General features: G+C 42.1%; 2 protein-coding genes across 2 annotated transcripts; one reads left to right on the top strand and one right to left on the bottom strand.

Annotated features, from left to right (window-relative positions):
- Positions 1–487: 487 nt before the first annotated feature.
- On the bottom strand, positions 488–4,303 carry RB195_009819 (uncharacterized protein; the record flags this gene model as incomplete). Its single annotated transcript, XM_064190536.1, has 4 exons — positions 488–689; positions 759–825; positions 4,056–4,142; positions 4,267–4,303. 4 exons carry the CDS (start codon positions 4,301–4,303, stop codon positions 488–490), a joined length of 393 nt encoding a protein of 130 aa, XP_064048119.1.
- Positions 4,304–10,776: 6,473 nt separating this feature from the next.
- Positions 10,777–11,677, top strand: RB195_009820 (uncharacterized protein; the record flags this gene model as incomplete). The annotated part of the gene is made up of 2 exons (XM_064190537.1): positions 10,777–11,173; positions 11,634–11,677. The coding sequence occupies 2 exons, from the start codon at positions 10,777–10,779 to the stop codon at positions 11,675–11,677; spliced, it is 441 nt and encodes a 146-aa protein (XP_064048120.1).
- Between the last annotated feature and the right edge of the window lie 81 nt (positions 11,678–11,758).

An 11,758-nucleotide genomic window follows, 5' to 3' on the forward strand; every position in this document is an offset into this window, starting at 1 on the left:
GGCCCTATAGTCGAGTAGTTTTGACCTGACTATACGTGGGTTGATCCGAAGTTCTATCGAAAACCACATTAAATCGTGTCGCAAGAAAGTGTCTTCGGGGTAATTGGATGTACCATCGCACATTACGTTATCGGTCCTATACTTTTGATTACACTCCTCATTTATTTCTTTAACTACTTATTTACCTAATTCAGCTAATTAATTTGTTACTTGATTGAATCTAATTATTAGATTGAAGTCCCTTATTTTTTCTAAAAGCCAAAAAATGAGCGACCGGACGAGCCCGGAAAGGTATACGGGAAAGATGGAATCAACGTTTATCTGGAGCAATCGTGAGCACTGGTAGGGCGCACCAACACACACACACACTTCTCCAAACAATTTCATGATGGTAACAATTCACATCTATTTATATCACATCAAGGATACACATATGCAACGAGGATACATCTGAAAGATACTTTTAGTTTCAGAAAAGCTAGAGCAATTAAATGAAAAACGATCTAATGCACAAAAACAACACAACTAAGAGGAATCCTGCTTGCTTTGAAGAGAAATTACACAGTTCTCTGTTGCAACAAAACCATTTTATGTGACCGTATTTCTTCACAACTTCCTCTCCTTTCATCTCGCACATCAGTTCTTCGTCGCACCCTCGATGCACGACACTTGTCCCCCCTAACATATATCTGCAATTAAAATGGGGTTATCTTTTTGAGAAGTGCAGAACTCCACAAATACTTAGCTTCTCGTCTTACTTTACACAGTATGTTGCCTTGATGCAGTCCTCTTGAACAGTCGGGATGTCGCCGGAATTCGTGATTCCTGAAAATCTTGTTTGTTTGTTGCCTTTTCGATCCCATACTTAACAAATATTCAATAACCAACTGTTCCGTTGGTGAAAGCGGTTGGTTCTAGTTTTTCTAGAAAATACTAGTTATGAAGACAAGCAAGCTCTCAAAAATTTGAATGGATTTGATTGATTCCTTTAGTGGAAATGAAGGCTATTTTTTATTTCTAATTTCTGGACCAAATGATACGACAGTTGAATTCCTACCAACATGCAACAAAATATTTGATCGCGCTAAATCATTAGGTTAAAGGGAGTTCAACCTTGCATTCGTTAAGAACTGTTTTCTGAGCAAAATTTCAAGTGAACACCGAATACAGTGCGTTAATATCCATCCGATTAACTGTACGCTAAAGAGCAAGTCCAACTACACTACAAGTTCGAAGCGACGCTACTTCCAGATGGTTTCGAACGTATAACTGAAACACAGATGTAGTCAGATCAATACGACACGGAGGTCGGTGCAGTTGCGTAAGCGGCGCGACGCGGCTAGCGGCTGGGATCAAGGTGAGACCATCTGGAGCTGCAGCTGAGTGGCGCCCCTGAACACATCTGTTGGGTTTCAACCTGAATGCAAATACAGGAGAAGACTGCACCACGTGGACGTCCACCGCAGGCTAGAGTGAAGGCTAAAGTAGAACTCTGCGAAAGGATAGTTGGTTTTTGAGCGGACGGTACTTCTATCCCGTAGACGATTTAGGACCAGCGTATTACGAAGTCGACGCTGTTGGGATCTCTCCAGGAGCAGATAAGAGATGTAATAATGCAGTGCACGATTACAAGAGTGACTCCGTTCACATTTTCCCTTTCAGCAGTACGGAAGAAAGCATGTGAAACAGAGTCATGTAATTCGCAACGCGTCTGCTATTGCGTAGGGCGCAACTTCTGCTGCTTGCTTGAGTCGCAATGGTTGAATTGCGGACATAGGGCGATGACGACGACGCTCGTCCGCGTTTCTCGCGTAACAAGGTGCGCCGTAGGGGTAATTGATCAAGTACGAGAGTTTCACACGATTTCTTTCTGGTTAGTAGAACAATCTTATCTTACTATCTGAATGAGACATTCGAATAATTCGCCTTTCTACCCCGTCTCCCTCCGTCCCCATCGAGATCGATCTGTCAGCAGTCACTACCAGGCTTTCCCCATTCCAAGGGGGGTTTAGTGCAGACGTTACGTTAGTGTTTGAAAAAGTAGACTTAGAATTTGTTTGTTTGGTTGTGGGAAAAGTTGGGAGTCTTTTCAGGAAGTCATGCGTGTCATTTTAGGGTTCTTGGTGTGGATCTAAAATATCTCCAGCGATTTAATGTAGATTCTTGACAGAGATTTTGAACCCTGATTTCAAAGTAGGAAATGACTGTTGATGATGAAATAATTGAATGAAAACTTAAATTGCGAACTGGATCGCCCATTTCAAGCTCTGAGGAAGGCGATTTTCCAAAACGCTAGCCAATAAAATCAAATAACTACCTCGTGTATAACCTATAAAAAAATCAAAACGACATTTAACTATGTCAGGGTGATACTCGAACATTTCGATCGATTTTTGATGCGCTGCATTCAAGAGGATGAAGTGATGAGAAAGTAGTTTCCTAAGCACAGTTAGGAAGACGGCGTAGATCTTTTTGGCATGTTCTTCTTCCCTGTTCACAGTCAATCCAACAACGGTTTTTAGCGCTTTTCCTATTCGCTCGATGAGAAAGAAATGTGGCCACTTTGACTCGACTCTGATTCTCTCGTAGAGATTTGTCAAATGCGTCATAACCATGCAAGCACTTTTCCTCCGGTGCACTGCGTGATACTAGTGGTTGCACGTGAGGAGACGTGATTGCACCAGAATCCTGGATTTGAATGGCTATGAACTCAGAGAAGGGTTCACAGCATATATTTCTAGTCAGCGCACTGTTCAGATTATGTTAGTACCAGTGCGAATATCTTGACCTATATCTTGGAACAGCCTCCTGCGAGTTATTTCCCACGAAAAATGCTAATACGATCGATCAAGGAAGGCATTCAAAGTAGCAGGTCCTTCAATCTACATTCCTTGGTTACCGCAACATAGAATTGTTCTTTGAAAGTGCAGAAAAGAGTTCTTCCATTCTTCTTTCTTTTAGCGTATTTGTCTACGCTTTTCCTGCACGCAATCATTTGAAGAATCTAAGCACGATCTGCCAATAGTTCTGTAACATACAAAGTCTCAAGTTCGAATCTGCGAGTGGACGGAAATCAATGAGGATTCTTCAACAGCCTATACAAGACAAACGAATGAATGAGGCCCGGAGGGAACCGGCGCGTCTACAGAGATCTCTCTTAGGAGGACTCAAGCACAAAGGTCTTTTCAGACCCCGTTTTTCAGGACGATAAAGGGGAACTGGGCGCGGTCACGTTCATGACACTCGTGATCTGCACCCGCAGCCTCACCTTCTCACGGAAAGATCCCAAAATCGTCATTTTTTTTTTTGCAGTGTGTTGCCTTTAAAGACTTATCCTCACATCGGTAGATGGTTTTGTTGTTGACGGGGCATCTTTCGCTAGAAAGTGTCGGCCATCTGCAAGTTGAGAATGAACGTCTTGTTAGCTTTTTTGCACAATTTGTTGTACAACATTTCAACTGCTTCAGTTAGTGAATCAGGTTGACAAACAATTCACAAACCGATCAGACAAGTTAGAGACTAGGTTTTTCTGTCACCGATGCCGAAATGTCGAAATGTTCTACGGCTATTTCCAGGACAATGTTACCGATCCATAAAAGTCCGCCTAATTATTCCAGGCGAACGGAATTTGGTGAGTGTCCTCCCCTCAGGCTTTCATTCAACTCCTTAACAACTTTATTCTTTTTTGTTGGGCACAACGCGACTTGTGGGACCAGCAGCATTCGCTTCTCATATAGGATCTGATTTATGGAATAACATTTCGGCACGAGGTATGTTTCACCTTCTACGGGAGAGGAATAATTCTGTGGGATGAGATCTCGCGTCTTGTAAAAAATGTCAATAATCCTTTTAATCCTTTTCAAGCACTTTTCTTTACTCTATGGGTTGGGAGGCGGTAGGATGTCCCTACAGTTACTGTAAGAAACAAAAAGATTGATTAATTATTACTGCCGTTGGATTTTATGTGGTTACTGTTCGAACAGCATACTATCGAGAAGTCAAACTATACAAAAATAGACTTACAACTTTTCAATTGTTCTTGGTAAACAACTCACCTCTGTAACATTTTAGAGTGAAAGCCAAAGAACTCAGAGCTACGAGAATGACGACGAGTTGGGTTAACATTGCGATTGGCAAACGATCTAAAACGTAAAGGTGTGTACTTACTGATATTGACAGAGTGAGGACTATTTTATAGATTCAACTAAAGTGTTAGTCACCAAGGTGATAAGCGCATCGAAAAAATCAAACGCTCTAGAAACTCACCCATATGTAAATATACATTTATGGAATTTTGAATCATCGGTGGAAATACGTAGATAGGAGGAGGTTGCGAAAGTCACGAAAAAAACTCCTGCTCTAACCTCAGGTTATACTTAACGTTGTATCACAATCTCCACCACACATGGATTGTTGCAGTGTCGTATCAGCAATCGGGACGAGACACATTTAGAGAGAGTGAGATAATAACAGCAATGTGCGGTGTGTTTCCGAAAAACAGTGCTTAGAGGCAGCGTCTCAGAAAACTGACGATGTTGGGGTCTTTGAGGCCAAATATAGAGGTTGGGTGTAGATTATGAATATGAACATGGTCAGGCTCAATTCCCCCAATTGTCCAGAAAAACGGCGTGGAAAGAGGCGTTTTAGGGAACATCTCAAAAAGTAAAGTTTCTCCTATTGATGAAATACTAGGGAAAATTCTGAGAACAGATGAGCCAGATTTATCCTCCTACATGAATTACTCTCATGCAATGGATCCCAGGAGGTACAGGTGCCCTCACGAGAAATCTCCAACAAGGTGGGTTGGTGTGTGCGGCGCCGCTGAATACGACTCAAAATCGTCGACGCATTATCGACGTCACTCATGAAGTGAAAGTAAGTAAAAATAAGATAGTAAATAAATGGGTACTGTAGTGATTTGTATACGAAAACCTTCACAAACAAATTTTTCCCCATAAGTTTACTCCTCGGATACATAATTGTTTTTCCCCACGTTGGAAAAAACGTTGCTTTTGCCACCTTTGAACATGTACAGCGGTTCTTTAATACCAAAACGTTCCAAAGGTTTTCGTTTCGAGACCTTCGAAGATCTTGAAAGATTTCCAGGTCTTTGGTAAAGACGAAGTTGAGTTTTACTGGAACTTTGTTAGCACAATAAGAAAACTTAAATCCAGTTCACAATCCCGAAGTTTCAAGAAGAAGAGAGGACTTGGTGATTGTTCCCCTCTTTCTTTTTTGAAAGGAAGGACGCAACATCTTGAGGCAATATTTATTAGCACTGCTTCAGAAAGTAGTTTTAGTAAATTGGAAAGGTTTAACTTGACATTGACGGAAGACAATTGGTTGTGAACTGCAGAACATTCCAAACGTCATACTCCGAGTGCTGTTTTCTCCTTCACATATCGGTATTGATTCCTTTCTTGAAGACTATTACGTTGTAATGCATTTATGTAATTAGAATAGTTAAAAATGTCTGAAATGGCGCACATGAAGAATAAATGAGAACAAAAGTTACTGATTTCTGCACACACGATTTCACAATGTACTACTGGGTGAAAACAGTGCATGGCTGCCGAAGTGAAACCGGATTTGATAGCACCCACAGTATGGTGTGCACCAACGCTGTGCGTTATAACGTACCGAACCACTGAACTAAAATTTGGCAGTCATTCTCTCTTTCGAGCAATGGTATAGAGACCGATTAACGTAAATGAGTGAATTTTTCGGAGTGACCATTGTGCTCTGGACCGTTACAAGTTGGAAAAAATACGTGTGCTCACAACGGCTAGAATCGCTTCAATGTTGGTTTCTTCCAATTTAGGCATTTTTTTATTAGAAAGTTCATATTCCTATTTACGGAATATCCAGAAGACTGTCCGCGGAGCGACGCCAGGGTGCACATGAACTGTCACCCCTCTTATTTGCTAGGCTTCTGACTCACCGCTTTCCAGAAGTACAACAGAAACCAAGACAACATGAGAACTTGCTACTTGATCTGCTCAATTACCTTATAAAGTCACTCATGAAGCTTAAAGTGCAGATAAAAGCCCGAATAGTTCGGAAGACCGATGACATCTCTCTCATGGTGGTCAGAAGTCCTCCTGTCAGTTGATTCCTGGATTAATATAGGGAGAGTTCCAGAGTATGTATAATGTCGTCAATTTATCTGGAGTTAAAGCAGTTGTTTTCACAGCCTATTTTCTTCGTTGTTCAGATAGGGATGGCGTATGATTCAATTTCCGATGTTCCACAGGATCTAGGATCCAGTTTGCCACAAATTGCAAAAATGCAAAACATTCGCCACAAATTCCGGAGTCAGAGGCCTTTTGGTACTCCTAACCGTTAAGGTATCATTTCACCCGCGAAATAAAACTTTCCAGTATGGATTTGTGAAATGTGCTCTGATTAAGGAACATTTTACACCTAAATGATTGATGAAATGTGCTTCACGAAGTTACACTTCTTCAATCATAGAGATGTAAAGAGTAGGATAAACTGCTGCCTTAGATGTTTTTGAGGTAAATTCCTAAATTGAAGCAATATACAACGAATCTTATGTGCTGAGGAAATCCGCGGAAAGAAGTTAGAAATGAGGTTGGAGATTGCTGGATACGGGGTGTTTCCTGTCTCCCTAACTGTCGTACAAAAATGCCGTTTTTCTCGACGATTTCAGTTGCAATGCGCCACCCTTGTGCACGCGCCGCATCCACGTGCGAGCGGTTCAAGATCCGTGACGCATTCTCACCAGCTTATGCAAATAAAAGCAGTGAAGAGGCTGCTGAGGTGACCGGAATATCAGAACATTGTGGAGAGTTCTTACGTACCTCGTAGGGAATAAAGCGGTTCTCACGCCATTTTTTTCGATTAAGGAGGGATAAGAGCGGAACCACGCCGGATCACGCGATCTACAACCCCATCTCTAGCTTTTCCCGCAGGTTCCCTCACCACGTCAGATTCGTGGTACGATACCTTTAATCAAATTCTTAAAAAAATTAATTAAATAAATTTGTACAGGGATGTTCCACTACTGACATATTTGTCAGACATGAAACATCAGCATGTCTAAAGTTACATTTCTCTGAAAATATATAGAAAACACTATACATGTAGGAGTTATAATAACTACACAAACTGGAGACCTGGTCAGAATTCTGCATGTACGTTAATGAATGAAGAAATTCAGTAGCAAAGCCCATATTCCGAAAACGTGTCCTGCTCTTAGTGAGTAAGTTTTAGGTAATTCCATTGTATACAAAATTATTTCAGGAAAAAGTCTCAGAGTGAGTGCGAAACTTCTCTTGTTTAAGAATTTATGTATTTCTTCTTCACTTGCTTCCGGATTTGGAACTCTACAGAACATTAAAAGAAAATGCAAAAAAAAATGATTATGAAACAGAAAACGTGAGAAGGAAAGAACGAATCTGCAAAAAAGGAACACTGGTTCTTTCAATCAGCTATGAATGAAAACGGCAAATCTACGACGATTGGGCATTAAAGGGAGCGTAAACTGGCGATGTTGTGGTGTCTGTCGGCAAACGCAGAGTTCGAGTGTAGATTACAATTATGAGCGTGATCCTGCTCCACTTAATCGCCCTAACCAGCGTTTTTCCCTACGAAGTGAGTGAGAATGTGTCATCCTTGTGCACGCATTGCATCGACGAGCGATCCGTCGCAATCGCATCCGCGCTAACACTTATGATCAACACCCCAAGCTCCATACTTGCCCACAGAGACCTCAACATCATCAAGTTCGTGATACGCTCCCTTTAACAAATTGAAGTAGCCTTCAAAGTCATGAAGAAAACCCATTTATTCCACGATTCCACGAAATTCACGTGTGATGTAGCAACGGTAACGAAACAACAAAACGATTCATATTAATTAGATGGCGGACCTTTGGTTACCTCTGGTTGCTTTTGTTTTATTGCGTAATGAGTTGCATCGTTATTTTTGAAGATTCAAGATTTTTCCGTAGATTACTACAAAATTAAGGGAAAAATAGGGAATTGCGGGTGATCGATGACCCTTTTACTCGTCTAGCTACATCCCTGCCCCTATCTATTTGTGGAAAGATACCAGGATTGAGAAAAAAAGAACTGATTTTAATTTCGTCAAAAACAAAAAGGCAGTAAATATTAGAATCCTTTAAAAGTAATAAAATGGTAATGGTGCCGGATAAATCCTCACATTTCGTGTGTCATATTAATGAAATGACGTGCATGCACAACAAGGATATTGTTTCTGATTTAAGTCAATACCGAAAGTTCCTCGAAATTTTGTCTATTCGAGGCATGAATATCCTTCCCCTTATTCGAACCGAGAGACAAAAACTAACATTCGAATAGTTGTGAGCAATAGTGCGAGCGTTTCGTTGTTCCGGGGAAAAATAATCGGTTTCCATGAGTTGTCATATCGTCGCTGAGCATTACCCCGAACTAGTGTTGGAGGAAGGTGAAAAAGCTGCAGAACGGACCCAACAGGTCGTGTTGCTAAGGGTAGTGCGAGGTACCTACGGTTGGTTGAGAAGACAAAACCAGGCCGTGTGAGTCATTCCCTCATAGTTTATTAGCAGGTCACCAACACCACTTCTTTTTTCCCTTTTTTTGAGCTCCAAAGAATGTGCGAGATCAATTTTCCGCAAAGTCACTCACCTCTGCTGTTGAACTTTCGTATCCTATCGTCTCCTTCCGCCGCTGCTACATTTTCTTTCCATCCCACTCCTCAATCACCTCAATTACCTCCCTCAATTAGGGAATTTTTTGTCCGTGTGAACACTATTATGGAACGCAAAATCTTTTGAAAGTGGTTCCAAAAAAGAAAAACCAAAAACGATCGAGTAATTCCACATCAAACGGTGTGAATCAGTTTTTAATCAGAGTACACCGAAGTAACAGTTTATCTTTCACTTTTCTTCTTTTTCCTAACGCACTCTCCTTCCTAGTCCTTTTTGGGACGTTACTGAGCGTAGTAAATAAATAAGTAGCGTTTTTTTATACGTCATCACAAATCACAAAATCATTACATACCGTGCCTGTGGAGTAGAATCTGTATTTTCTAGCTCAATTTCTTACAGTTGAGGTGCTGCGTGCTCGGTGAAGGCGCACACCTCCGCAGAACGCGACAAGCTCCTCGGAGAGCTTTTCTTTTGTTTTCATGGCTTTTCATCCTCTTTCGTACAGTAGTTTGGGGTGGTCTAGTTATAGTAAAGTTGTTCTCCGCTTGCCTCCTCGCTTGTTCCGTCCGCTCTTGCGGTGCTTCTAAAATCTTAGCTTGTAGGAATAATTTATTTCCCATTTTTGTGCAGTTGTGGACGATTCATATCGCTCATGAACGTATTACTAAAAAAAAAAACGCTTTCCACTAGCTTTACGCTCTCTTTTAATACTAGAGAACCGAAAAAGAACTTTTCTTTGAAAACAAACAACAAAAAAAACGGCATAAAGTTTGAAGAAGAAAACAGCTCGTAAGCTCGTCCCACTCTGTGGAGAGTGATCAGTGCACACCCTCACCGAGACGCGATACAACACATCTCGTTGTACATTCGGGTCAAAGCGATATGAAGCTCGGTGCAGTTACGTGAGGGGCTGCGTTCGAAGCTGTGCGATTTAGCGTGGCGGGCGTGATCGAGAGGGATCTTCGCTATGGTCCCACCTCAATACCAACCGCCACCTCCAGTGCGCGTAGCCGCTTGCACAACTGCGCCAAGCTTCATGTCGTCTTAAAACGGCTATAGAATTATTGCAGTACATGAAGATGACTCTTGTGTTGAGCAGAAAGAATTTTGAGAATTGTAAATTTCGCGTTTGCAGCCATGATAAACGATGAGGTGCTTGGGACTGACCTGTTCTTTCGGGCCTGAAGTCCGGCTTTAGCCGGACGTCCAGTCTGGTAATAACAATGAAAACATTATACATGATAATAATACAAATGAATAAAATAAACTTGCCATTGATACGGTACAATTTAATGCCGAAATTTGCAACTAAAACTGCTTGCTGTCAAATATACCAGCGAGAGATTAAGCCGACCCAATATTGATAGACAACAAGTATATAATAAATTGTTTCTAACAGTCGAACATCTGTTACAGTCCAGGCAGCAACAGTTCCTTGTTGTTGACAAATCCAGTGGATGTGCTTGTAGAAATGCCGAGAAAAACAGCTGGAAATGAAACTCAAGAGAACTGAGTATTGCCCATGTTCGACTGTCTTTGAATCTCGGCATGTTCAAACGTAGTTTTAACTGATTTCTTTGAGCTGTAGCCAAGATTGGTATCGATCTTTATTAAACAGCGGCTAACGTTTCGGCGGTATCGCCTTCGTCAGAGCCTGGAAAACTCAAAGCCATTAGTGACCTATCCCCTCAAGCGCCTCATCACCCTACAGAAAGCACCCAAACGGTAAGCAAACTCAAACAGCAACACATAGGCTAGTACTTACCTCATTAGCTAGACTTGTTAACTCAGCAGACCACCACGTACCACAACTACGAGTCACAAGGGTTTTTATATAGGGACCTCACGGCCCGCCCCGTAGATCAAAACCCGCATAAGTCTTGATACGGGGATAACTCGTTTGTGATCGCAATGCACTCATCCTTCTTGTTCATTTTTGGACTTTTGGCGGTTATCCAAAAGGCCTCTAGCGTTCTGCGTGCTGTGATTTCGGACTCGTAGGATAATATACGAACTTCTACCTCTACTTCGGAGTTTGGATGACATATTCTACGGTGTGCTCCAAGTGGGGTGAAGGTTTTTGATTTTGCGAGTCCATCTAGATGCTCCTTGACCCTAATACACAATGGGCGTCCCGTTTCCCCTATATAATCGTCACCGCACAAGCACGGTATCCCTCTCGAAGACCCAACGTAGTGGATGGCCCAGAGAAGATCCCTTTCTGTTTACCTTATATATCTGATGATATGAGCAGAGCAGTACGGGGCTGTCTACGAAAAGCGGGTCTAAGGAATGACGTGAGGGTTGTGGAAATACCTCCAGCAAACCTCAAGGAGAAGCTAGTACGTAACCGTGTGTATGATCGACTCTGCACAACTCCCAGCTGCGTGGTTTGCCCTTATGGCAGAGAGGGTGATTGCATGATATCGGGAGTGGTGTATCGTATCACGTGCAGGTTGTGCGGTGACGATTATATAGGGGAAACGGGACGCCCAAAGGGTCAAGGAGCATCTAGATGGACTCGCAAAATCAAAAACCTTCACCCCACTTGGAGCACACCGTAGAATATGTCATCCAAACTCCGAAGTAGAGGTAGAAGTTCGTATATTATCCTACGAGTCCGAAATCACAGCACGCAGAACGCTAGAGGCCTTTTGGATAACCGCCAAAAGTCCAAAAATGAACAAGAAGGATGAGTGCATTGCGATCACAAACGAGTTATCCCCGTATCAAGACTTATGCGGGTTTTGATCTACGAGGGGGCCGTGAGGTCCCTATATAAAAAACCCTTGTGACTCGTAGTTGTGGTACGTGGTGGTCTGCTGAGTTAACAAGTCTAGCTAATGAGGTAAGTACTAGCCTATGTGTTGCTGTTTGAGTTTGCTTACCGTTTGGGTGCTTTCTGTAGGGTGATGAGGCGCTTGAGGGGATAGGTCACTAATGGCTTTGAGTTTTCCAGGCTCTGACGAAGGCGATACCGCCGAAACGTTAGCCGCTGTTTAATAAAGATCGATACCAATCTTGGCTACAGCTCAAAGAAATCAGTTAAAACTCAAGAGAACATTTATCCTCCTTTCAACAATT

Source organism: Necator americanus, chromosome III (genome assembly GCF_031761385.1).
Source record: "Necator americanus strain Aroian chromosome III, whole genome shotgun sequence".
NCBI lineage: Eukaryota > Metazoa > Nematoda > Chromadorea > Rhabditida > Ancylostomatidae > Necator > Necator americanus.